At 41.6% G+C, this 27,433-nt stretch overlaps 1 protein-coding gene across 2 annotated transcripts in view; it reads right to left on the minus strand.

Moving 5' to 3' along the window:
• The window catches only part of MMP16 (matrix metallopeptidase 16), a 189,036-nt gene that overhangs the window by 71,574 nt on the left and 90,029 nt on the right, over nt 1–27,433 (minus strand). For both annotated transcript variants that reach the window (XM_081204666.1, XM_081204667.1), the window contains 2 exons: nt 22,776–22,898; nt 13,728–14,032 (listed from right to left, as the gene is read on the minus strand). In XM_081204666.1, coding sequence (XP_081060792.1) covers nt 13,728–14,032; nt 22,776–22,898 — 428 coding nt within the window. The remainder of the gene's footprint in view (nt 1–13,727; nt 14,033–22,775; nt 22,899–27,433) is intronic.

Below are 27,433 nucleotides of genomic sequence, written 5' to 3' on the forward strand. Positions count from 1 at the left end.
TGGTTACAGAGAAACATTTTCGCCGGTGCCAAAAGATAAGTAATGAAGGCAGCAGGTGAGCCTTACCCCAAATATCCCAAATTGGAGAAGTGCTTACAAAAGCTGAATAATATTACCATGTTAAGTTTCAACAACCCCAGAACTAGACTCTGCAATACAATTGGGGGACTTATTTTCAAAGCACAAGTTTCACAAATGAGTGTACCAATATATGTTTCAAACGATGCTTTCAAGATCCTGGGTAGCTGAAGTAGTGGTATGTGGTGATTGTTGTTATTTAAAAAAATGAGTTTGTTTTGTTTTATGAATCATTCCCTCGAAGCACTATTTTATCAGAGTTCAAGGTCACTCTTCCGAGTTAGAGCATAGGGGGACAGACTAAATTAACCAAGTGTTCACAATGATGAGAAAGTCAAGGGGAATTTCAATAGAAATTGAATTGACACTTCCTTGCTTGGGTTTAGCTGGTTTGTTTCCTACCAGAGCATTGTCTCAGAGCTATTTCATTGTCTAAATGAATATACACAATGGGCTTATATGTGAGCTAAGTTTATTCTACTTTACTGCTGTCCTGTCTACCTGTAAAGCCCTGTGAAGCTAAATGATTCAGTATTTTATTTACTTTATTTTTAGCATTAATTTCTGGACAAAATCCCCTCAAGGTGGAAAAGGATGATATAAAATTACATTGCATTCAAAGCTTTGTATTAATAATAATGATACCACTAATGCAAAGGTACACACTAGTTTAAGGTACACACAGTCAGCACCTTACTGAAGCTAAGCAGTACAGGATCTTGGTTTGTGCCTGAATGGGTGACAACAGCAACACATGTGAGGTTCTGCACTTAGGCAGGGAGAACTACTGGCCAGAACCAGCTGCACAAATATAACTACTGGCTTGCCAATAGTACATGTGAAAAGGATCTAGGGGTCTTAGAGGGCCACAAGCTGAATATGCGTCAACAGTGTGATGCAGTAGCGGGGGGGGGGGGATAATGCTATTATAGGCTGCAACAACAGAAGTATAATGTCCACATTGGAGGGCATTGGACTAGATGACTCTTTGAATCCCTTCCAACTCTACAATTCTATGATCCTATGAACCTGGGAACCATGGACATACCACCTTGGATTCCATGAGAGAAGAAAAGCAAAATATAAATTTAGAAAGAAAGAAAGAAAGAAAGAAAGAAAGAAAGAAAGAAAGAAAGAAAGGTCAAGAGCAGTTCTTTCAACTGGCCCTGGAAACACACTAGTATAAGGCCAACGGGCACAGAATTGATTTAAAGTGTTCAAATCTCTTAGCCCCAACAAGCACTCAAACAGCCACATTGTGCCAATGAGTTTGATTCTAAAGAAGACATAATTTTATTCTATCTTTCTGTTGACCATTATTACAACACTGGATGTTTGAAGGCATTCGGGAAACCTGATAAACCACAAACAAACTGCAAAAATAAATCCTAGTTTCCAGTTACGAGCAAATAGCATCCCCCCCATAACTACCTTAACTCACTGACTTCCTGTATAGGCAGTTAGGCAACCTGTGAAATTTACATTCCATGCATTCATTCATTTCATTTATATACCGCTTACCATCCAAAGCATCTTGAAGCGGTTTACAATAACTAAATACATAAGTGTGTTTAAAGATATGCATACACACACAGCCCACAATAAAGCTATGTCAAATAAATCCATCTAACACGTAACAAAATATATAAAGAATATTTGTGTCCATAAGAATAATATAAATATAATCAGAGCACCACAAGGCAGTATAATATAAAATTTCAAACATCACAACATAGATACAATTTTCATCCAAGTTCACATTACCACTACAAGCATTCACTACCTCAACCAATACCTATGTCAACCATGTAAACGTGAAGCACTCCTACTCAACAATATGACATCCCCCATAACAAAGGGTCACTGCCAAACATTTGCATAAAATGAATGCCTAATAGCTGAGACACTATACACACGCCCTATACACTATACACACTATACACATGCCACTATACACTATACACATGCCCCACCCCTGCTGAACTAATCGTCCTCTCCCATCTCTCACCTGAGAAGGGCCCAAATCTATATCAGAGCTGGATCTCACACTGGAGGGAACAGAACGATTTTGATCCACTTGCTCCCAACTATAGTATTACAACATACCCAATACTGCAGAACTTAAACACCTAAAACACTTGGGGTTTTGGTGTGTGGTTTGTTTGTTTTTTGCATTCTGTCATATTATATTTTGTACCACTGAAAGTTTGGGCACTTTCAGATGCTATAAACGATGAAAAGAAGAAGAAGATACAATTCAATTTGCGTACTTTGTGATTCTTGGATCTAATTCACACAAGCAGTCATACTGTGCATTGAAATCCACCCGTTGCCCTGAAATCGAGTTGCTCTATTATATGTGTTCTCACAGCCTATGTTGCACTGATCATTCCAGTTACCTACTTCTGTGAGGCGTTTAGTGCTCCACAGAGCAGCCAAGTATAATTCATGGGTTGCCCACCCCAAATCCCATGGAATAAAAAGAAATGTATACATGTTCAAGCCAATGTGGAAATAATAGTTTGCCTATGACAAATTTAGACAAAGGTTTTCTAATCAAGGTGGGGAATGACTAGACAGGTTGAGGGAGCTCTTGGCTGGTCCATAGAGCTATTCGTTTCTGATTAATGTTTCTGATTGACACCAAACTGGGAGGGGTGGCTAACACCCTAGAGGACAGGATCACACTTCAAAATGACCTTGACAGATTAGAAAACTGGGCCAAAACAAACAAGATGAATTTTAACAGGGAGAAATGTAAAGTATTGCACTTGGGCAAAAAAAATGAGAGGCACAAATACAAGATGGGTGACACCTGGCTTGAGAGCAGTACATGTGAAAAGGATCTAGGAGTCTTGGTTGACCACAAACTTGACATGAGCCAACAGTGTGACGCGGCAGCTAAAAAAGCCAATGTAATTCTGGGCCTCATCAATAGGAGTATAGCATCTAGATCAAGGGAAGTAATAGTGCCACTGTATTCTGCTCTGGTCAGACCTCACCTGGAGTACTGTGTCCAGTTCTGGGCACCACAATTCAAGAAGGACACTGACAAACTGGAACGTGTCCAGAGGAGGGCAACCAAAATGGTCAAAGGCCTGGAAACGATGCCTTATGAGGAACGGCTAAGGGAGCTGGGCCTGTTTAGCCTGGAGAAGAGGAGGTTAAGGGGTGATATGATAGCCATGTTCAAATATATAAAAGGATGTCACATAGAGGAGGGAGAAAGGTTGTTTTCTGCTGCTCCAGAGAAGCGGACACGGAGCAATGGATCCAAACTACAAGAAAGAAGATTCCACCTAAACATTAGGAAGAACTTCCTGACAGTAAGAGCTGTTCGACAGTGGAATTTGCTGCCAAGGAGTGTGGTGGAGTCTCCTACTTTGGAGGTCTTTAAGCAGAGGCTTGACAACCATATGTCAGGAGTGCTCTGATGGTGTTTCCTGCTTGGCAGGGGGTTGGACTCGATGGCCCTTGTGGTCTCTTCCAACTCTATGATTCTATGATTCTATGAAATGCTCTGAACTGTCTATATTAAACATAAATGTAGCATATTAGTTTGGGGGTTATGGGGTTAACTTGTACTAAGTTATTCTATCATTAAGGGCAACAGTTGGGCAAATATGTAATGAAGAAGACACATTTGTTATTGATATATTGAGAACAGGATACCTTTTTTCAAAACACAGCTAATAATCTATCACGTTGAAAGTGGGTCTTTACACAAACTGTATGTGGCAAGCAATGTTTCTGTGCAGGCCAGTTGCTATTGAGATGAATGAAAACTTGTGCAGGATCAATGCTCGACCAATTCCACCCTAACTCACCAGCTTACTTGCATCATTGCTGTATCAGATACCAAGAATGTGAATGTTGCGCTTTCAAGCATCTCTGCCTGAAGTCCTCTCTCTTGCTGTGTCTCAATGCCACATGTGATATATCTACAGTTGAGACACTTGGTTCCCCCAGGGGATTCATCTCTGAGATTCCGCTGGTGCAGGTTCCTGCAGCACAGCTTGGGTCCAGTGTGTCAACTGAGCTGGCAGCAATGTGAAATTTACTAGAAGCTGATTATCTGCAGTTCAACAGAGGTTGGGATTCCCCCCCCCCATAAATTTCTCCCGGCTGCTAGCACACCATTGAAAATGAAAATAAATAAAATAAATGACTGAGCTCAGCCTGTATAGATTTGAAGTATGTTTAATATGAACCCTGATACTCAGAAATTGGTGAGCTCTGTTAAAAGACAATTAATTTATATTACTCTATGGGATTCACTTTTCAAATCGGGGAGACTGATGAAAAGAGGCCATGGGTGGACATAAATGTGAAAATGTATGCACAAAATGCCAGTATTGCAGCTTAATAAGCATGAAGATTTTCTTCAAGTTTCTAAGAGTTAAAGCAGATGATCTGCAAGTTCCCCATATTATTTAAAATAATGAATAAATCACAAGCTTGCAAAAAAAGTAAAACGCGTGCTCCTTTCCTGAAACTCAGATAATTAACCTTGATTTTATTCTGCTTCTGAGAGAGACACACACTGCATGTTAAAAATGAAATGATGTACATTTAGAACTCAGAATATATGTGGTAATCTATAAAAAGAGGTTGTCTCTGTAAGAAACCATTTGTCCCTCAGCTAAGAATGTGTGGGAATACCAGAGGAAAGAGGTGATTAGCTTTTAAGCTCCTCATCTTCTAAGCCATTTTGACAATGCACCGAAATTGCCCTTCCTCAGGATGTTTACAAGGACTTGCCTCTAGTAAAATGTACTGAACTGTAGCCTTCCTAGATGTCTTCACATCCCTAATGTTGATTCATTCAATCTAATTTAATTCTTGATTAAATCAGATTAGCTAGATTTGGTGATTTGCTAAGCAATTGGGTTAAACTAGATGAAGTACATCTCTATAAGGCTCTAGGAGGGACACTTTCTATACTGAGATAAAATGACAGCCAAAGAAGGCTAATAACTCTGAAATGAACATACCTCCGGATTTTAGGAACTCTGTTTACTAGGGGCATTGCATGATAAGAATTATTATAACCATTACATTTTTATATAATGTGTGTGTGTTGTTCTGGCTCCCATCCAAAACCAGTCAATTTTTTGTAGTTAAGTAAAAAAAGTAAAATTTTATTACAGCCATTTAATGGTACAGTGGTGCCTCGCAAGACGAAATTAATTCGTTCCGTGAGTTTTTTCGTCTTGCAGTTTTTTTGTCTTGCGAAGCACGGTTTCGGAAAAGTTTTGTAAAAGCTTCAAAAATCACCAAAGTCTTCAAAAACCTCAAAAAAGGCTACCACACCGCGTGCTATGAGTTGCTCCTCGAAGTCAAGTTGCAACTGTATTAACGGTTTTAAGAAAAAGGAAACAAACTTGCAAGCCCATAGGGAAAATCGTCTTGCGAAGCAACTAAAAAAACCAAAAACCCTTTCGTCTTGCGAGTTTTCCGTCTTGCGAGGCATTCGTCTTGCGAGGTACCACTGTACAAACTCAGCAGCTAGGAAAGAACCGAATTTAATCCAGGTGCTCTTACGAGGCAGAGGAATAGGAACAATACGTCCAGTCAAAGAACAAAGGAGAAGATTTGAGAGTTCAAATTAGCAGTAGGAGTTGCAAGACTACATGGGAGCTGTGATGTTGATCCAATAAGTTTCCCTGCCCACCTGGCAAGCTTTGAAGCAGAGGTGGAGAAAGCCTCTCCTCCTTCCGGAGGGGAGGGGTTGTGAGCGGGAGATGATTCCCGCGTCAAGCAGGAGGCCCCTTGCCCCCTGCCCCATCAACATAGCTGGCACATCACGCCCCCTGCCGGGTGCCCAATCAGGAGTCACCAAGGGGGGCGTAGTTTAGCCACTCAAATGTGGCCGCGCCAGCTATTCTCACCATTGCGCTCCCATTTTCACCACGAGTAAGTATTGGAATGTGTTGTTGGTGTATGGAAGGGCAAGGTGTGGCCATCGCCTACCCCTTCACTTATGGGTATTCCGTTAAAGGAATCCAGCGGTCGTGGATCCTGTCCAATGCCTGTGTGGCGGGGGGCCATGGCACGACCCTTGGTGACATCAGGGGAGAGCTTATAGTTGTATTCGCATCAACAGGCTCCCCCTACTGGTGGTTAACCCCTCACCAGACTCACCCCTCTCCAAGTGGGTGGAGTCAGAATTGCTGTGGTCCAATGCCTAAGCCAATACCTTCTCACATGCTGTAATCAATAAAGTTGTGGCCTTTTTTTGCCCATTAACCTAATATACTGTGTCCTCGTGTCTTTATTCCCCAAGCGGGAATCAGGTCTTTGAATCACAAAGTTCAGCTCTTCTGAAAAACCCTGCCCCTGTGAGCATTCTTGACCCAGAGAAAGGTTCTTTTTTGAGGGATGTGAGTCTCCTCCCTTCTCTTGATGCACCACCTCTCCTAGGGAGAGATTGCTAGGAGTGCCTCCTCTTCAAAACTCTCCTCTCCAGTCACAGCAGGCTGCATCCCTGAGCACCCTTGGGGGAAGGGGCAGCCCCAGGTCTACTACCTCATCAGGTCTAGATTCACCTGGGGGTAGGGGGCACTTAATCATGTGGGCTCTGCTACATAGCCTCTTACCCCAACTTCTCCTTCTGAGTCCCTCACTTTCAGGTACCTCCCATTCCTGATCAGATTCCAAGGGCTCAGAGGAACCATTACATTCTGAACATCAAAAGAAAATTGTGCTCTGTCATTTACCTCTTGTATTTTATATTCTTATTCCTATATTTGTTGTTTAAAGTATGATTGAAAATTATCCTTAATATTATGGAAATGTCTGAACTCACATTTAGTTTTTTTATGCACAGTGGTACCTCGGTTTTCGAATGTAATCCATTCTTGAAGACCATTCGACTTCTAAAACATTCGAAAACCAAGGCACAAAGGTGGTCTGCAGAAAAATGAAAAACAAAACAAAACATGTACACACAGCCATTTGACTTCCGAGGCGTGTTCGAAAATGGAAGCATTCCAGGTTTTCGACATTCGAAAACTGAAACGTTTGACTTCTGAGACGTTCAAAAACCGAGGTACCACTGTATTTCTGTCTGTATGGATATGAATGTTTGCACAAGACAGACAGGAATACTTTGCCGGGATTCTTTCAACATACAAGTTTATATTCTTTATTTATATAAATATTTTAATGCAAAAACAGCTATCTGAAAACAAATTATAGTATAACTGAATCACATCATCAACCCTTGTTTTTAGAGCTAACCAGCACACACACAATGAATGAAAAGAAGGGGAGAAAACAAAAAAGGAATAACATGAATGAGAAAAAAAGAGAAGAGAAATAAGTTTGTGATATGCAAAGTATTTTTTTAAAAGAAAACAGAAGCACAGAACAGAAGCACAGCAGAATGATGAGGCGATCAATACATGAAGATAGAGTGGCCATGTGTCCTGCTTTACAGACAACAAGTCCTCTATTTCAAAGGCTAGAGGAGGACAACAGGCTTTGAAGGCAACTTCAAGACAGCCTCTGTTTGAAGGGCTGTCTGGACCAAGACTGGTTTAAAGATAAAGAAGCGTAAGAAGGAAGATAAGGGACCTTGAAGTTGGCCATCAGCTGTTATCACCTGGGCAGCATACTGAACAGGTGCCCAGTCCACTTTGGTGAGGGATACTGTATTTCTAATTAAATTAATGTGTGTGTATCTATCAAAAATCAGCATATGCAAATTTCATGCTAATATCTGGCCACGTTTTCTGTCTCATTTCAAAGGGATGTTTGAAAGTAAGACCACCATAAGTGGGGCGGGGTGGGAGGTGAATTTCCTTATATTCACATTTCTTCTAGTAGATATCATAAAACTACTAGATAACATATGGGTAAGGGTGATATGTAATCTGAGCAATTTAAAAGCTTGTTCTCTAATATTAATGCCCAAGAATTTTAGAAGTACAGGAGACCTGATATAAGGTCATTTTTCACCATCTAATGCCTGTTCCCCATCAGGCTTTCATATCAGAGAGATCTTCAATCAAAGCTGGACGATGCAATAATTTATACAGCTGGGACATGGAAACTTTGAAATTAGGAAGCCTATTCTTGCTACCATCTCTTAATAGTGTTGAATGGTTTCTTTACATGTAAAGGTTCATCATTGTTCCACCCGATGTGTGTGTCTTTAAGGGGCCGGAGCAAGGGCCAGAGCAAACTAACGAGACCCAGCTTTACAGCTGTGAAACATAGCAGGTGCTGCTGAGTTGTATTTGATTAAGGTGGGTCAGCATCTGGGTGTAGTATATAAGGAGCAGCACCTAGCTCTCCCATTACCCTGGGGGATGGGTTGGTGGTTGGGTCATGTTTGTTTGTTAATATATTTAGTGTAAATGGAGTTTTTGTTTTTCTTATTAAAACCTTCTTTAAGTTATTTTTGAGTCCCTTTTTAATGCATGGTCTCCCCAGCAAGCTCTCTGCAGCGCTACCATACTGCAAAAAGCCAACAAATAGCTCAGCCGGCAAAGCATGAGACTCAATCTCAGGGTCATGGGTTGAGCCCCATGTTGGGCAAAAGATTCCTGCATCTCAGGGGGTTGGACTGGATGTCCCTTGAGCTTCCTTCCAACTCTATTATTCTGATTCAAAGCCTGTAAGACAAAAGTAGATAACCTCCATCCTGTGGCCTTAATTATACCCAGCATGACCCCACTGTAGCCTCCAAGACTGTTTACCCCAAATCATACCCTCCTGTCCCATGCCTGACATGATACTTGATGTCAGGGATGAAGCAGGTGGAAACACAGTTACCAAGGAATGATCAGAACCCTTGAGGAGCTTGGTGCAGGACCCTTGTTGTCTGTGATGACACCCAGCATCCTGCAGGGATCAGCTCTGCTATAGAATTCCCCACTGGGAACTTCAAAGCTGCCATTTGCAGCAAGAGGGAAGTTGCCACAGAACAGAAAAGGTTAAATTAAAAAATCACTTACACTTCAGTCCCAAGCATGTGGGTGGTTGCCATGTAAAGCTACAAACAGACACATAAGGCACCGAGCCAAGGAATGCATGTAACATAGTACGTATTTTGGAAGATGAGTTCCACCTCTCCCGAATTCCCAGGAGAAGTGAGGGCTCAGCAAACAAGGATCCCCTTAAACTCTCAGAAGGTCCATGATCTGAGAACTTCCACAGCTTACAGCCCTGACATAGGCTGACTCCATTTTCTTTTGCAAGTGTTGTAATAATGTTCTGTAATAGCTCTTGGAAGCCACAACTGAGCTTTGGCAAATGTCTTCGAACAGTTTAATGGTGCTGGATGGTTCATTTGTTACACTGCCCCTCATCCAAAGATATAAATAACCTAGAAGCAAAAGGAAGTGCTACCTCAATACAATATTCAAGTTGTTTCTTTTGGATGGTGTTTTGTTTTCCCCACAAAACTTTATCGCCCTTGTTGTTCGGGAATTAATACAAATGCTTTCAAATCAGGAGTAACTCCAGCAAGATTTATGAAAGCAGCAGCAACAATATATTAAGGTTTTACTGAGCACTCCAAGAAGTTGTTCATCTCTTTTGAGAAACACAAAATTCAAATTGCCTTCATTAGCAGAGCAATATAGTGTGGAAAATGAGCCTGGTACTTTTCAAGGGGGTTGGCGATTTGCATTTTTGCTAAATAATCAAACTGTTGCTTTCTCCCAGCCTCTTGTAGGACAGAGGAACATGCGAAGAACAATCACTCAACCAGCTAATCCTCTTGACGCTCTGGAGTTCAATTTCGTTTTTAAACAAACTGTCACTGAAGTTCTTGGCTGTTTTATAAGATATTTTAAATGACAGTAGACCATACAAGGACTGTACTCACAGAAACCACCATTTATGCCAGGAGCTGGGGCTGGGGAGTCTAACTCCAAATTATACCTTTAATCTAGTTACATATTTTGCTCCACTATGACTCTAGGATGTCTAAGATAGTGTCTTCACAAAGGGACCTTGCCTGGGGATTTTCGTACCTCAACTCAAAAGGTTAAATGTATTTTTAATTATTTACATTTTAATTGTTTTAGTTATCTAATTATTTAAATTAGTTGTTTTGAGAATTTGTATAATCTTAATTCTCTTGAATTGTGATTTCTCCCCCATGTAGTTTCAGTGACATTTCTTTAGTGAAAAATTTAACTAATAACTAAAAAGTTACAGTGGCCATTACTGATTTAGTACCCGATGGAAGTAAACTGGAGTATGACTGGAGAGGCTAGGAGGAGGTGGTGGGAAAAGCCCTGTTTTGCTAACAGAACTCTGCGTACCGTACAGCTCCTACGTTTGGGCCTAATTCTGTGAAACTCCCTCCCATTTGAGATCAGACAGAACCTCTCCCTGTTGAACCTCTGGTATTTGATAATGACTTTTTCCAGCAGTATTTTTTTCAGTGAGTATTCAGATTTAACTTTACTGTACACAGCTAAGGGAGCAATTCAATTTAGCACTAAGGAGATCACTCCCTTAGCATAAGGCATAAGCATTTCTGTTTGCCTGATGGAACAATCTCTTTCCTCCCTCCTATGTGTTTCGTTCAGGAGTTTTTCTCAACACTCTCACTGAGCCATTTTTCTTTTTTTTGGGGGGGGGAACCCTGTTGCACTTGGAAAAGTCTTGCATGGGCTTCTTCTAGCAGGACTAGTTAGTTGGAATATAAATTGTTGGTATATACATTGTTGAAGGGGAGGCAAGGGGAGGGAAGTACAAGCAGTGATAGTTGATAGGTGTGCTGTGCCAGTTTACATTTCCTCTTCGTATAACTTTCTTTAGCAGATTGCACAAATTCCTGCTGGTGTGAATGCAATTCAAAAGCTCTATAATATACTGTATTGATTAATATCCAGCAATTTGAATTTGTTATTGAATTATTATAGTGTTCTGTACTAATGGCCACACACACACATATGTCACCATCATCTTGTTTGATAACCCGCAGAGTAGATTATTTCCTCTTGTCTATGAAACACGTTCTGAATATGCTTCCAGGCATCACATATAAAAGGGACATTGGGGCAACTATACCCCACCAATCACAAAGGTTTAGAATTTGGCAATTACATCTACAAACATTTCACATATCCTAGTATCATGACTTATTGCTAGACAATATTGCTAACCCAATATTATTAAACTGTGGTAACAGTGGTTTGGCAAGATGAAGCAGCACAGCTGCAGCCACTCTAATATCTTGCTTTTGCTTCTCCCCCTTGAAAGTGCAACTTTTCCTTGCATCAGTATCTCTTCAAAAGCCTAGAGATACAGTAAACAGTGCCTCCCTCTGCACAGCTGCAGTAATCAGCCATGCCCCTTGCACCAGCTTGAAAACCCAGAATTTTGATCCAAGATGCTTTGGCTTTAACACCAACTCCTACACTGCAGAACCCACAACAAAGCGAAAAAAGAGTCAATTCCAAAACCATTTGTAAATTTGATCTTTAGTGAGCAGATCAAAGGAAATGCATTGCAGTGGGTATCTGGCGTGTTTCTCTGGTTAGGTCTTTAATTAAAATTCTATCCCATAGCATTTTCTTCTGCCGCTGCTTTGCTATTGAGGTTCCTGGATTACCAAATGCTTCCTCTGATGCAGAGGTGAGATTTAAAGCTCTAAGTACACAGTAAACCATGAGCGGCAGAGTTCATTTTGCTGTCAAGGGGATAGGATTTCATCTGACATAAGTGAGAATCCTATAGGTTTCTGTGATAGTTAAGATCAATAAACTGCTGTCTTATTGAGCCTGCCACGCTGAAAAAAAATTGCACCATTTAGATGTGTTACTATGCTGGACTCATCCTAGGTAGTATTAGATTAAATCCTTGTTACGGATATTTAAATGCAAACATTGTTCAATAAAAGCCTGAGTCGGGGGGGGGAGGAGGGTGGATTCCCTGAAAAAGAAAAGAAAAAATGTCTCCGCAGTTACCCCAAACCAATCACTAAACCTCAAGATACATTTTGTGTGCTCATAAAGCCTTAATTACCACTTCTAGCCTTTTCTCCTTGAAGGACGTTTTAATTTGAGTTCAGGATATAGTTCCTTCCTTTTACAGACATCACAAAGCTTTCCCTAACCATCTCAGATAACTATTCTGCCTTAAAAACCACATTGTTTGAACCAGACATCATGCAGCAAGCAAATCCATTTAACGTGCAGTGCAATCCTAAAATGAGGCTACTCAGAAGTAAGAGCCACTGGGTTCAATGGGATTTGTTCCCAGGTAAGTGACTGTAGAATTGCAGCCTAAATCATCTAATTAACCACCAGCTTTAATTTGATTACCTATCTTAATCAAAGTATTCTTATTTTTTTGAACAATACTTGCAGCGTGAATTTCCAATAGCCCCATCGTCATATGTTATTCTGTGCAAACCTATATTATTTTGTGGTTCCAGTTTCCGATTATCTCTTTTGATGGTAGCAAAAGAATACTGAAAAATCCTTGGAGATTAAAAAATATATATTTATAATAAGGAGCAAATAAACACAGCTGTGTTTGCTTTGTTATGAACCAGTATGATTCACCTCACCTGAAACCTCCAACCGAATTTATACATAGCGAAATAGTGAGTGGACGTATTTCTCAATTTCCTACAGCTAATTAGATATTTATTTTTGGTGTCCATACAGATGCAGCAGGCAAGATTCCAGCTACTGAATCCCTATATAGGACTCTGCAAATCCCTGTAAATACTGGGGCACGGGGGTGGAGATAAAAGAGCATTGTATGTCAAGAATGGGTAAAGAAGATGGGCAGGGGTCCCTTCTTGGTTGTGCAAACATTTGGCAGACCAAGAGTTAATACAGTTAATGCCAGAGAGTAATTGAGTTTGGATAGCTATGAATTCAGGTGCTATTCCTTCACCCTGTGTAGAATGGGGTGTCCCAGATGGTAATGCTAGGGTTTTCAAAAAGTGAAAATCCAGACAATAAAGTCTGACAAAGTTTTTAAAAGTTGCACCTGGTTTTCAGCATCATGATATATCACCAGCTAAACATCATGATATACCGATATACGATATATCACGATGTCTGAAATAAGGATGGAGCTATGTAGAGGCACTGGATGGCTTCACGATTTTCCCCAAATAGTAATTTTTGCATAGCATTCTCTCTCTCTCTCTCTCTCTCTCTCTCTCTCTCTCTCTCTCTCTCACACACACACACACACACACACACACAGACACACCATGATTCACAATATATTGCCAGGTCAAAAATTATGAAACCGATATCAAGATATGGACTTCAAATCAGCATTGGACATTATATCAATATATCCCCCAGTCCTAGTATCTGTTCATGCACCAAAAGTTACAATATATGCTATTAGCTTTAAAAATAATAATTCCCAGACATAACATTAACCAGGAGATAAATCTTTATATCATTTTATAGCATACAGTATGTTCAAAATAAAGCCAAGCTCATCGTCTCTGTGAGATAGGAAATTGTGTGACAGGAGATTCCTGGCATTCCTTTTGCAAAGTTAAATCCAATTGCCAACCACATTACCGACACTAAAATGCAGCCATGGCTGTTGGGTGCCACATTTACGTATGCAATCAACCTTTGGTTCTGTATGTACATAATGTGCTAGAGACAGAAATGGAGGCTGCTTAAATAGAACTGGGTTCTTACCATCATGATTAGGGTTTCCCAAAGTCCATGGCTCATCTGAGTCAAAATGAGTATCTCCCCCAATTCCTGGCCCGGGAAAGTAAGCGTGAGCCAAAAATCCTCCCTCCCCATCAAAGGGAGAGCTGTCTCCATGAAAACCTGATGCAAAAATGATTGTAATATCCACGTCCCTCTTGCCATTCTCTAGTTCAATGTAAGGAACTTCCTCAAACGTCAGAGGGGTTACATTCTGCCACACGTCAAAGGCACGGCGAATAGCTTTACGGGTTTCAGCATCTCCTACTTTTGGAGTGATGTTCTTTATGCTGCAAACAAACAAAGGTAATGTCCTTATTAGTAACACTGCTCACTTCTGCTTCAAAAGCAATGAATTGTTTTGACACAGTCCATACTGGGGTAGGGAAAACAGTCTTAAGGGGAAACAGTCAGCATTAATAACACTTAACATTAGTATAGTTCAAAGCACTACATATACATATCCTAGTTAAATATACTCACATGCATTACCTAGCTGTATCCATACATAAGGTTAAATCAGGATTATTACCTCCAATATTGCAGATGAGTTGATTGAGGGTGTATAAGGCTTGCCTAAGGCCATCTTTTGAGTTCATGGCAGAGGCAAAAGTTTGAACCAGGGGCCTCTTAGTCATGCTCAGTCTCTTAGTCACTCTGTTACACAGTGCTCAAGCATTATTAGTAAGTGGCTGTTATGTCGGATCTTAGTTATCCGATCGGCAGCAGCTCAATTTCTCTCCTCCCCGACTGGTTAAAAGTAAACATCTCTCACAAAAGCTTATTTGACAGCCAAGAACTGTCTGTTTTCATATTAGATAATAATTACAATTATTTAGTCAAATGATGGCACTTCATTCAGATCAAACAGATGCAAATTATATCTTATTATTGATTATAATTAACAACAGGATAACAGGCTAGGCACCCACCCAAGAAGCAATACACAAAGCATGATAATTAACAGGTACTTTTTAAGGACAGTGAAGCTATTGACTCAATTCTTGGTAACTTAAGTATACAACTGTCTCTAATAAAATACAACTGTCAACACCAGTTGTGACTGTGGAACTGTTCCCAATGCCCCATTGGTAAGAGAAACAACCAAACAGAGGAAGAAAATGCTGCAGTTTCTACCCATGCTAACCCTCAGGAAAAGGTATATAGTCCAATTGGAGAAATTGCAACAGGGCCCATGACTGGAAGGGGGCCAGAGTCTGATTTTTGAGAGAGAGAGAGAGAGAGAGAGAGAGAGAGAGAGAGAGAGAGAGAGAGAGAAAGAAAGAAAGAAAGAAAGAAAGGAAGGAAGGAAGGAAGGAAGGAAGGAAGGAAGGAAGGAAGGAAGGAAGAAAGGAAGAAAAAAGAAAGAAAGAAAGAAAATCTTTAGACCCTTCCGGAAAGAATGCTTCCAAGCAAAATGTGCAGGTAATTTCTAAGCAATTTCTATGAAATATGCCAGCCTACTTGCTCCCGCCTTCCAATCTTTTTAGCCAAAGACTGAAGTCAGAGATGTGATTGACAAGTGGGTTGTTTGGACACTGGGCTATAAGAATGCCGGAGGTGTGAAGGAGCTGTTGTTAGTCTTCAAGTTACCACAAGTCAAACTTATTTTGTGGTCCTTTATTTCATGGGCTTCATTTTGGGAGAAAGGGGGCCCCAACCACCTTAATCTGGCCTTGCGTAGTGCATGGAGAGGAGCTATCACATTATATTGTATTTCCTGTTGCATGGTGGGTGGGTGGGTGGGTGTGACCACAAGTCTCAAATTACTCAGTCAAACATGAAGGAGGGATGTTCCTGGGATTTGCATGCCACTGGGCTAACATGGGAACACAGCCAGAGAGTCACACAGAAGGCATCTATATCTTTCACCCTAACATGCTCCCTTGGTTGGTTTTTCTTTTCTTTTTTCCCCAAATCAATATTTTTATAATAACATTTTCCCCACCCCCCAAGTATGTAACAAATATATGTGGAACAAAGGCTTCAGAATGAATATTCTTAAAATATTTCAAAAGGAAACATTCCAGAGCTCAAACATGTTATGTAACAGTTATATAAATTTCCTCCAAATGTGATGCTTTGTCAGAGCAGAAAATTTTCATGAATAAAATCTTGGCTGATTTGTTGATGCAACATTATAAATCATGCCAGATTATAAGGCACTGCATATCTCCAAAAAGTGCATATAGAGCTCTCATGTTTACATTAAAAAAAAGAAAAAATTAACCCTGTTATGTTTTATCTAGCCCATTCATAGTCACTGAAAGATCAGGGATTAATTAAGACTATTAGAACATAAAATGGCAAGTGGGGAGTTGATACCCCTGAAAGCACATAAAACTCAGTGCAGTGCACAGAAGCAAAATCAAGTTGGAAGAGCTGAGTATGTCTGCAAGTGATGAAGTAACACAGCCCTCCTCAGTAATCCAAACAAACAGTAATTCAGATGTCTGGATTATCTGATGACTTTGGATGCCCTCCAAGGCTGGCTGCTGCTGACTGAGGAATGGCTGTCGCTGGCCCTAGCTAAGAACTACAATGCCAAAGGGTTAAGTATTCTAGCCTACAAGCAGGCTGCGTGAGAGTGAGTGCTGGCTATTTAGCCCTTTCTCACTGCTCCCATTCAGTTATAAGCAACACTGCAGTCACAAGCAGCCAAAGTGTCCATGCCATTTTATTCCTACATTGCCACCATCAGAAGTGATTTGTTTTATATAATTGCATTTTGACCCAAATTTATTTATTTGTAAGCATTTCTAGACTGCTTGATACACACACACACCCCTAAGAATTATACAAAAGTAATGTAAAAACAATAAAACTGTATAATAAAAAAGCAGAAACAGGTAAAAACAGGAATTCAGAAATAACTGGTCCAGTCTTGAGCCCCCAAAATGTCAAAAATTGAGCCCTTGCAATGTCTTGCAATGGAGGCTCCAGGTGGAAATGCAACGGCCAACTTTATGCTACTCTTCTTAAAAATTTGACACATTTCCAGAGAGTGCCATATTACTCAAAAGATTGTAGTTTAATCCTGAATGCTTGGTTAAGAACAAAAGAAGTGCAGGTAGAGATTGTGGTTTAAAGGAATTACAGCAAACAGATCAGACTCCAATGTGGCCACAACATTTTTGTTTCGTTTTGTTTTATGATTTCATTTCATTTTAACATCTTGCTGCAGAAAGGAACACAGACATCTCCATCTTCTAGCACTGGCCTCTGGATTTTTGGCGTACACTACAAAATTTTGAAGGAGGGCAGCAAGGAGAATCTGTCTCCAGAAGAAATGGGAGGTTTGAAGCAAGAAGAAAGTTGTGTTTCATCCATGTAGTGGATGAAGAAGAAGAAGAAGAAGAAGAAGAAGAAGAAGAAGAAGAAGAAGAAGAAGAAGAAGAGGAGGAGGAGGAGGAGGAGTTTGGATTTGATATCTCGCTTTATCACAACCCTAAGGAGTCTCAAAGCGGCTAAGATTTTCCTTTCCCTTCCTCCCCCACAACAAACACTCTGTGAGGTGAGTGGAGCTGAGAGACTTCAGAGAAGTGTGACTAGCCCAAGGTCACCTGGCAGCTGCATGTGGAGGAGCAGGGATGTGAACCCGGTTCACCAGATTACGAAACTACCGCTCTTAGCCACTACACCACACTGCGTAGTGGGGGTGGGCCTGACATCTTCCTTCAAATCTTCAGTGAAACACCTGAGTGGGGTTGGAATTACAGCTTGGAATCAGTCACAACAAATACCACCTCAGCTCTACTCTGATAAAGTGATCTGTTGCAAAACCCAATTGACTTTAATAAGGTCATGATTTCATGTACTGTTTTAGCATCGAGAGCAAACAGTAAATTACAGGCCTAATACTTAGCGAGGAAAGCACTTGTACTATGTAAATATCATCAGTATGGTGGGACAGCAGTTAACCACCAATGTCCATCTTCTGAAAGCAAAGATTTCCAGAAGACTTTGGAGTTTGGTGACCCTTCTAGAATCAGATTCCTCGCCGTCAGGCAAAAAAAATAAATTCTGTCCTTGAGCAGAGGACGTTTTGCAGCCATAAACAGAAAAAAGTGATGTTTTGATACATGAACTCTAATAGTAATAACACAAGAGCACAATTTTAAGCATATACACAATTCCGTGTGATAGATGAGCCTGCCTTGTTGATGACAGATGCAGGGAAGGCTGAATTGGAGAAATACATAGTTTTGTGCCATTTTCAATAAACAGGTAAATTGTTAAGTAGTCCCTTTCTGTCAATTTTGCCTTTCCGTCTAAAATGCAGTTGTTCCCAGACATCCACAGTCATATATCTAATCTGTCAAAAAAAAAAAAAAAAAAAGCAGCAGCTTGTGACAACAAGCACTATTCTCAATTTGGTAACTACTTTGAGCATTTGGTCCTTTTTACAGTATTTTCAGTGGTATGGGGAAGACTTCCTTCATGGCAGATCCCTTTCACTGTTACACAATTTGTATAGACACCAAATAAGATGCCAGAAGGCTGTTCTTATATACATTAAAATATCCACACAAACACACATACTACACACACATATATTTGTGTGTTTATATAAGTATAAATTTATGTATCAGCCTTTACTGCTTCAACTATGGGTCACAACAGAGAAGAAACAGTAAAATAAACTAGTGAATACAACAAACCAAAACATTCCTAGAAGCAGTAAAATCTTATTTATTATACTAATGAGAAGGAAAAAAGTTGGGTTGAACTTTAGAAGCTAGCAAGGTGAATTCCACCACTGCTAACAGAGTCAATCTATTCCAAGAAGCCCACAGAAAAATCAGTTTTCTGCAATTCAGACCAACTGGTTTTCCCGTCAAGAGAAAGACGCAACCGTGTTTTGTGACTGACACCAAATTGTTCAGGATGGCACTGACTGTGAAGAGCTCCAACAGGATATATTTGAACAGGTTGGCTGGAAACTATGAACTAGTTATGACTGTACCATAAAGATCGACTGGTGTTGTGATCCAATAGGTGGCTGTGCAGTGGTCAGTCCAAAATGGAAATGATTATTAGAAAAGGGGTAGTAGTAGTAGTAGTAGTAGAAGAAGAAGAAGAAGAAGAAGAAGAAGAAGAAGAAGAAGAAGAAGAAGAAGAAGGTGGTAGCATCTTTGCCTTGAATCCAAAGATAAATTAACTGAAATAAGTTCACAGAAGGAAAAGTTTCCCATTCTTGCCTCTCTACAACAGTGCCTGCACCTCCCCCCAGCAAGCACTTGTGCCCTCCTGAATAATGTGGGATGGGACACAGAGGACTGCTGAGGGACTGAGTAGATCTCTATCTGCTCTGAGGCAATTAGCCCATCCCAGCTGTCTCTCATGTGCCACCACACACTGCAGAGACCCCCCACCCACAAAAACCCACCTAGAGAGGTTTTTAAGGGAATTTTTCCTTCTGGAAAGTTCTGTCAATTAAGTTAGCTTAGGATTCAATGAGTTATATCTACATCTGTTGTATTGTCACTGGATGCCACTGGTTGTCCCCCTAGTCGGTGAGGTTCATTTGATATCAACACAAAACTCCTATATGATGCTCTTCTGGTAGATTCAGCAGGTGCCTATGGTCCTAACGTTTGTTTGCTGAAAGTCTTTGTCACTTCTAGGGGTGAAGTCAAACTGCTGCATTAGTAGCATTCAAATGACCTTCCCAGGGCAATAGCTTTGGCCATGTGCATGGAGATCCTGGGCTACCCAGATAACAACAACAACAACAACAACTTATTATTTATACCCCGCCCATCTGGCTGGATTTCCCCAGCCACTCTGGGCAGCTTCCAACAAAAGATTAAAATACAATAGTCCTTCAGACATTAAAAGCTTCCCTAAACAGGGCTGCCTTCAGATGTCTTCTAAAAGTCTGGTAGTTGTTTTTTCCTTTGACATCTGGTAGGAGGGTGTTCCACAGGGCGGGCGCCACTACTAAGAAGGCCCTCTGCCTGGTTCTCTGTAACTTCGCTTCTTGCAGTGAGGGAACTGCCAGAAGGCCTTTGGCGCTGGACCTCACCCCCTCCCCTCAGCCTTACTGATGTGGTCCAAAGAAAAGCAGAGCAATGTGCTTGGCACCAACTTGGCTGCAGGAGTTGCCAAAAGGAGATGCCATCCATACAAGATGCCATCCAACCATCTTAGGGACTTCACTCCGGATTTATGTAGGGTTTACTCCTTAGGTTTTTCTTTTCCTTAAGATATCCTGCAAGGCAGTGGAGGTTTTGGATCAGAGTTTTCCTTCTCAAGTTGACGAGCCCCATCAGCCTTCTTCCCTCTGCACCACAAGCAGAAACTGCCTCCTTGACTGTTGGATCCACTATTGGTCTCATGTGCTCAATCCAATAGTTATTTTATTATAAACTAATTAAATTAAACCTCCACATTTAGTGACAACATGCCTCTGAATAACAGTTAATAGGGCACCTGCATGCCTTGTTTATGAGTTCCTTGGAAAGCTCTGACTGGCCACTCTGGGAAACAGGACCTGTGACTGAATGAAGCCTTGCCATTGCCCAGCAGGGTCCTTATCTTCTTAACAGACCCCACCTTACGGGAGAAGCCTGCTTCACACTTTGAGAACTGCTACTGAATTCTCAACATAGTTCTTTGAATTATTGATCACACCCATTAAGAAAGCAATTTCGTACAAAGTAAACTCAAGATAGAGGGGGGAATCTTGCTGCCTGGAATACACGACACAGAGAAGAAACAACTAAACACAATATAGGCAACGGACTGAGGTGGAAACAAAAGATGGTCCAAGAGGGTGTGCAGTTAATCACGTTCATTCATTATCTGGGGGGAAAGGGATAGCTAGCGAGTGAGTTTTCCAATTTTTCTGACTATACGTAGCAGCTCAAGATGCAGACATCGAAAGCAGACAGCAAGCTCTGTAGCACTTTGTCTCAAAACAAGGTGACTGGCGATAGAATGGGAAATGAAATCCAATGTTGGTAAGCGCATAGTGGGAAGAAACCCTAACTTGGCTGTAAATCACTCAGGGAATATAAATCATCAGAATCAGTGTCCCTAAAAGGGAAGGGGGAGAGACTGCTAAAATAAGGGAGGAGAGGAAACAGCTTATTTAAGATTATACACTGATTTATTCTGGAAGCTTAGGATGAGTAACATCACATTATGATATTAGCATAAAACATTATTCCAGTGCCCTTCTTTTCTTAACTGAGCTACGTTACAAGATTGTACAGGATTTCTCAGAAGAATACACAAGAAGGACTTTGCATGTTTGAAATTTAATATATAAATACAAATGAGTATTGCTCAAGCAAAAAAAAAAACACCCAAAACACCACTTCCTAATCATGTTCAAAGAAAATCCAAACATTTCAGGCAAAGATGTTCTAGGAGTATCTCTTCTGCAAGCAAGCCTCATAATATCCCATCTTAAAAATGTAAGGGTTTTTTTTAAATATGCCAATGAAAATATACAGAAAATGAGCAATAGCATGCATAGGTAAGGGTAAAGGGATCCCTGACCATTAGTCCAGTCGTGACCGACTCTGGGTTGCGGCGTTCATCTTGCTTTACTGGCCGAGGGAGCCGGCGTACAGCTTCCGGGTCATGTGGCCAGCATGGCTAAGCCACTTCTGGCGAACCAGAGCAGTGCACGGAAACACCGTTTACCTTCCCACCAGAGCGGTACCTATTTATCTACTTGCACTTTGACGTGCTTTCAAACTGCTAGGTTGGCAGGAGCAGGGACTGAGCAACGGAAGCTCAACCCATCGAGGGGATTCGAACCGCCAACCTTCTGATCGGCAAGTCCTAGGCCCTGTGGTTTAACCCACAGCGTCACCCACAATAGGGTTCCATTATCTGACTCCTCGTCAGACTAGAACAAGGAAGACTAGAACTCAAAAGAGTACTAGACAAATCAATAAAATCAATCAATAATGATGAGCAAAGAAGTTCAAAGGATTCACATTCTCATAGTGATGAAAGATCTAAGTACCCTAAATTTCTGGAAGTTGTAACAGTGACAGTGCTCACCCATTCTTTGGTTGAAATCTACCTCTGTCACACCAGCCTTAAACATGGATGGTCGTAGCAAACTTTAAATAAGTTACCCTGGCTAGATATAAAGGTCACAGTCTATATTTTGCCTAATGGACCAGCCTCCACTGTAGAACAAAGATGGAGCCTGTGAGTATTCTGCAAGCTTAGACAGAGTCAATCCCTTGAGCCACTACATCCAACAGGCCTCCTAGCTACGCTGGCCCTTTGTTTGCATCTTTAAATGTGCTTCTGCCTCTGATTCTGGGCTGCTCTCTGCCACAGCCTCTTCCTGCTCACTAAAGCCTGTTGCTTCTTCAGCTTCCAACACCTCCTCCTCCCAGTCTGCTCCCTCTTTTCCATTTGACCAGCGTCCCACCACCAATCCCCTGGCTCTGAGCCTTCTTCCCTCGGGGGTACCCCCAGAGGATCACCAGCTGCTGTCCCCCACCATTCTTCTGCATCCAGCCAGTCCATGACGCATGTTCTAATAGTGTTAAGAGAATTACACCCACCCACCCACAAATACTTCTATAAAGGCATGAAAATGCTTCATCGGCCACTTGCCAGTTTTTAATCAATCTAATTCCACTTTGGCTGAAGGCCCCCAAATCCAGAAAGCACTCCCCGCTCCCCATGACGTGGTGAGCATATTTAGATGAGTAGACCCCACTTTTGTTCTTCCTGAGCAATATCCCCAGCAAAGTTGCCAAGGCTGTTGAAAGATGTTCATAGAGGCTTAAAGGGAGGCAAGAGGTTAATTTGATCGTGAGAGCTTCAAAAGAACACTTTGTATAATCACGGACCATTTGGACTCCAGAAAATTATTCATTGCTTCTGCAGCTCATGAGCATTTTCTCCCAAGACATGCAAATCAATATTTTCAGGCTGCATACCAACATCATTGTCTTTGACAAATCATATCTCAGTAATAGAGCTGCATTTATTTATTTATTTGCAATGCTAAAGCACTTACAAGGGAAAGGGTCATGGCTCTGCTTTCATTACCTGTAAGTGATATGTTTGTGTTGCCACTTCTGTCCTGTTAATGCGTATCGCTTTCGACGAATATTAAATCTGGAGTTGCCTCGTGTCTGATCAGGCACACCGCAACGAGGCTTCTTCATCCAGCTTTAAACAAATAAGGAGACAAAGGAAGAGATCAGTGGCACACAGTGGCAATAACTTCTTAATGCAGCTGACAACCGCTAGCTCATTTCATTAATAAACAGCTATACTCTCTCTCCACCCTTCCAAGATACGACTCCCACCCACCACACACTTCCACATCTATTTCCTGGCTGGCATTTCTAAATCACACATCCCATTAGAATACCCATACGGGGAGGCAGAAAGGGGCAAGCAAGCAGATTGGTAGGTGGGGTTGCTACCTGTTCATGATTTGCATGGATCCTTCGTATTCAGGAGCTCTGTGCAAATTAAGTAGGAAATCAACAATGGATGGTGCTTTGTGAACTGGGCTCTGATTATGGCTACCTTCAGTTTCTTTTATTTCAAAAAAAAAAAAAAAAGCCTGGAGGGAGAAGGCAGCTCCTTGAGAGAGCAGAGAGCAACAGCAAGAATGATTTATATGTAAAACCTGCTATTAATGGAAGCTGTGGAACCATGGAAGCTGGCTCCCCCACCCCCAATCAGTCTAGTTTAGTGTGATCTGACTGGCAGGAGCTCTCATGGTTTCTGACAGGTCCTTTCCAGCCTTACCTGAAGATGCCCAGGATTGAACATGGGATTGAGCATGCAAAGCATGCACTGTACCACTGAGCATCAGCTCTCTCTCTCTCTCTAACCCATATTATAGAAATATGCCATATTTTTCACCCTATAGGACACACTTTCCCCCCTCCAAAAATGAAGGGGAAATCTGTGTGCGTCCTATGGGGCGAATACAGGCTTTCGCTGAAGCTTGGAGAGCGAGAGGGGTCGGTGCGCATCGACCCCTCTCACTCTCCAGGCTTCAGGAAGCTATCAGCAAGCCTGGGGAGCCCGTGGGAGTTCTCGCAGAGCTCCCTAGGCTGCGGATAGCAGCCTGCCGCCCAGTGCGCGGGGCGCCCTGAAGCAGAGCGCCCCTCGCGCCGGGCAGATATCCGCAGCCTGGGGAGCCCTGCGGGAGTTCCCGCAGGGCTCCCTAGGCTGCGGATAGCAGCCTGCTGCACGGAGCGTGGGGTGCGCTGAAGCAGAGCGGCCCGTGCTTCGGGCAGACATCGGCCAGCCCCACAAGCTCGGGGGACAGCGGGGAGGTGCAGCGCCGCCATCCCGCTGTTCTCCGACCTGGTTTGGTTTCCCCAACCTGGGTTTTTTTTGGGGGGGGGGAATAAAGGAAAAACATTTTTCCTTTATTTCCCCCCCAAAAAACTAGGTGCGTCCTATGGGACGAAAAATACGGTAATGCACATTGGAGGAATGAGTAAATGCCCCCTATCTCATTTGCTTATTGTGCCACAGGATGGCTTTGCTGGACATTTCAATCTACCTGCCCTCTGGTTTAACTTGCTGAATTTCTAAAATGGAAAAAGCACCATTTGCTACACTTATCTCTCTCTCCCCCACCCCCCACCCCATGCATATCAGGGCACTGATTGAATCTGCACATTATATGCACAGTATAAGCAGAGCTCTTGATACAATCCTTTTTGCACTGCGTTCTCATGAGTCAATGCACTCATGTGCATCGGCAACATGCGGGGGGGGGGATGATGTAAATTACAGTAAATGTGCAGTGGAATGAACAAAAATCAAAAGATAGGACACATGACAGGTAACTTTGACAATCAAGTCATTTGAAACCCCATAACTGGAGAGAGATTCAGACAGGAGGATTTCATAAGCATTCCTAGTATATTGTGTTCCTTACTCTGAAAACTAAAATTGCTGTGTAAGATAATAACACATTACTATTACTATTAGGTCCACGACTGGATCTAATGGTCAGGGGTCCCTTTACTTTTTAAGATAATAAAGGTCTATAACCACCATTAGGCTGGGTTGAATACCACCATTATTAGAAGCTCACAATTATACCTAATCAAAATGACAATGCCCTAATGTTGCATTCCTTTTGAGTCACTGAAACAGTGAATAGCTGAGCTGTTTGTATTTTGCCATGTAACACTAGGAAGCTGCTCTCACTTTCCAAGGTTCACTAATAACTACAGGAGCATTTACAGGCAAATAAAATGCAATTGATTCAAAAAGTAATTTCACAGTTTGGATACAAGCCAATACAGAATTAGGACACAGAATTGATTTCCCTTGCCTGAAATTAGCTGAAGTTGGTGCAGGATTGTGGCCTTTGTGTTTAGATATCTCTCTCTTTTTCATGTCATTTTAAAAAAATCTGAACAAGCTTCATTTCATTTCATCTCTAGCCCAAAAACACAGAGGGATTGTTTGGTCTCAGGCTCTGACATAATTGAGCTTCTCATTAGTTTCTTTCCACTAAGAGCAAACAGCCTTAATTAGCAAAATACAGTTTCTCGGTGGAACAAGGGCACAACAACTTCCTCGGCAAAATCCCCTGCATTAATTGGGTGCAAACTCTGTGGGAAAGACCAAAAGATAACCACCTCCACCCACATTGCCACATTCTTCACCTTCAGCCTTCACTTGCATCAAAGGATCAGGCAACGATAAAGTAGCTCCCATGCTGCAGAATGCGCATGGCAGTAGCAATTCAGGGTTGATCAGTACTGAAATAGATCAAAAGTGAGCAGGGAGAATAGGTGTTTGACTTCCAAGGAAAAAGCTAATGAATATTAGATAAATATTAGACTTTCTCTGGAAGTCAGCCAAGCAAGTCAGTCTGAGGGTTTTTATTGTTGTTGCCCTTTTGGCATACAGAAAGGCTCCCTTTCTTGATCCACGTGCATTCAGCTCAATCCAATATAGAAAAATTGGTCTAGGAAACACTAGGATATTGTTAAGCCTCTGTAGGCAGGCACTCCCCACCCCCACCATTCGTAGCACAACATAATGAGGTTAACTGCAATTCCCATCATCCCTGACCAATGGCCTTGCTAGCTAGGGGTGATGGGAGTTGTAGTCCAAAAACAGCTGGAGAGCAAAGTTTGGGAAACCCTGGCCTAGATTAGGTGGGGTAATCATATAAGGGTGGTAGAGGTACAAAGGATCCTGTTTTAAGGCAGAAGAAAGAGAACCAGGTGGAAAGGATGTTCTTGCCATTATTTTAAATGTCAAGCAACTATCAATACCCCATATAATCCCTCCACTAGTTGGAGGGATACCTCACTGAGCCTACACTAGGTAGAGGGAGTCTTATTAGCTTACAAGGCAATCTTACATGCAAATGATTACACTTAAATATGATAGCCATCTAAAGAGCTGCCATATGGAGAATGGAGAAAGCTTGTTTTCTGCTGCTCAGGAGGCTAGGACCCAATCCAGTGGATTCAAGTTACAAGAAAGGAGATTCTGACTAAACATCATGAAGAACTTTCAAACAGTAAGAGGTGTTTGACAGTGGAATGGTCTCCCTCAGGTGCTGCTGCTGGACTCTCCCTGCCAATTCTTTAATTCTATGAAATATGCTCTGAAAATAGGAGAGATGCATTCCCCCATTTGATAATTTGTGTAAAATGGCCGCAATACAAAGAATAACACAACTAGACGTAGTATGGGCTTTGCGGCCCCAAGTAGACTCCTCCCGAAAAAAAGTCTGTAGTCTGGCATTCTATACAGGAAGCCACAAAAAGGGTAAGACAGCATAGAGACTGCTTATCAAATAAAGCATCTCCTAAGTCCATCCAGGCATATAAAAGTTCTTTGGTGTGGACAAGCCCTTCTGTATACGTGAACAAACCCTCAGGATTGCAGCCTGTCATTTCATGAAACTGTCACTGAGTTCTGAATAGGTATCCAAAATACAGAGGGAACTATCTTTTCTCTTGTCCAACAGGCGCTTTGAGCTCAATACTAGCAAGAGAGATAAAGAAAAGTCTTTTGGAGTCCTCACAATGGAAACCATGTATGCTTACTCTGATAAGAAGAGGCTTCCAATTTAAAATGAATGCTACTAAGAAACCATTCATGGGCTAAAGAAAACAGATCCTTTCTTTAACAAACAATAGTTAGCAGATTTACAGTAACAGCGATGCAGGGGTTCAGTCAAATTAAATTCAGGAAATATTATTAGTTGTGCATTCTAATTGTTAGTTCCGCAAACAGAAAATCTCATGGAGTGGGTTTAGTAAACATTTACTAAATATTTAAATGAAGGATGGAGCTGCTTCTCTGACACAGCAAACATTTATTTCTTTTCTCTTGTTTTATGGCCAATATCTTACATGCTTAAAGAATGTACCAACATAAAAATGCAGGTGTCTTCTAGTGAGGTTGAAGGGAAACCAACTCCTTTTAGGCAAAAGTCCTTTCTCCACCCCACAAATAGGCTCAACTAGCTGGGCTGGGAAACAACAATGCCCCACTGATAAATTCAGAATAAAGACATCACAGAGTTGACCCTGTAAAGTGCATAGACATACGGTGAGGCTCACCACCAGCTATCAAGACAGAGACTCGTGTTGAATCTGAACAAGACCTGCAACTTCTGAACCAAGGACTTATGCCTTGGATAAGTAAAAGGCGGACAACTTTAGCAATTGGCTTCTGCTATCCCCCGCCACACACAT

Source organism: Podarcis bocagei (genome assembly GCF_964188305.1).
Source record: "Podarcis bocagei genome assembly, chromosome: 8".
NCBI lineage: Eukaryota > Metazoa > Chordata > Lepidosauria > Squamata > Lacertidae > Podarcis > Podarcis bocagei.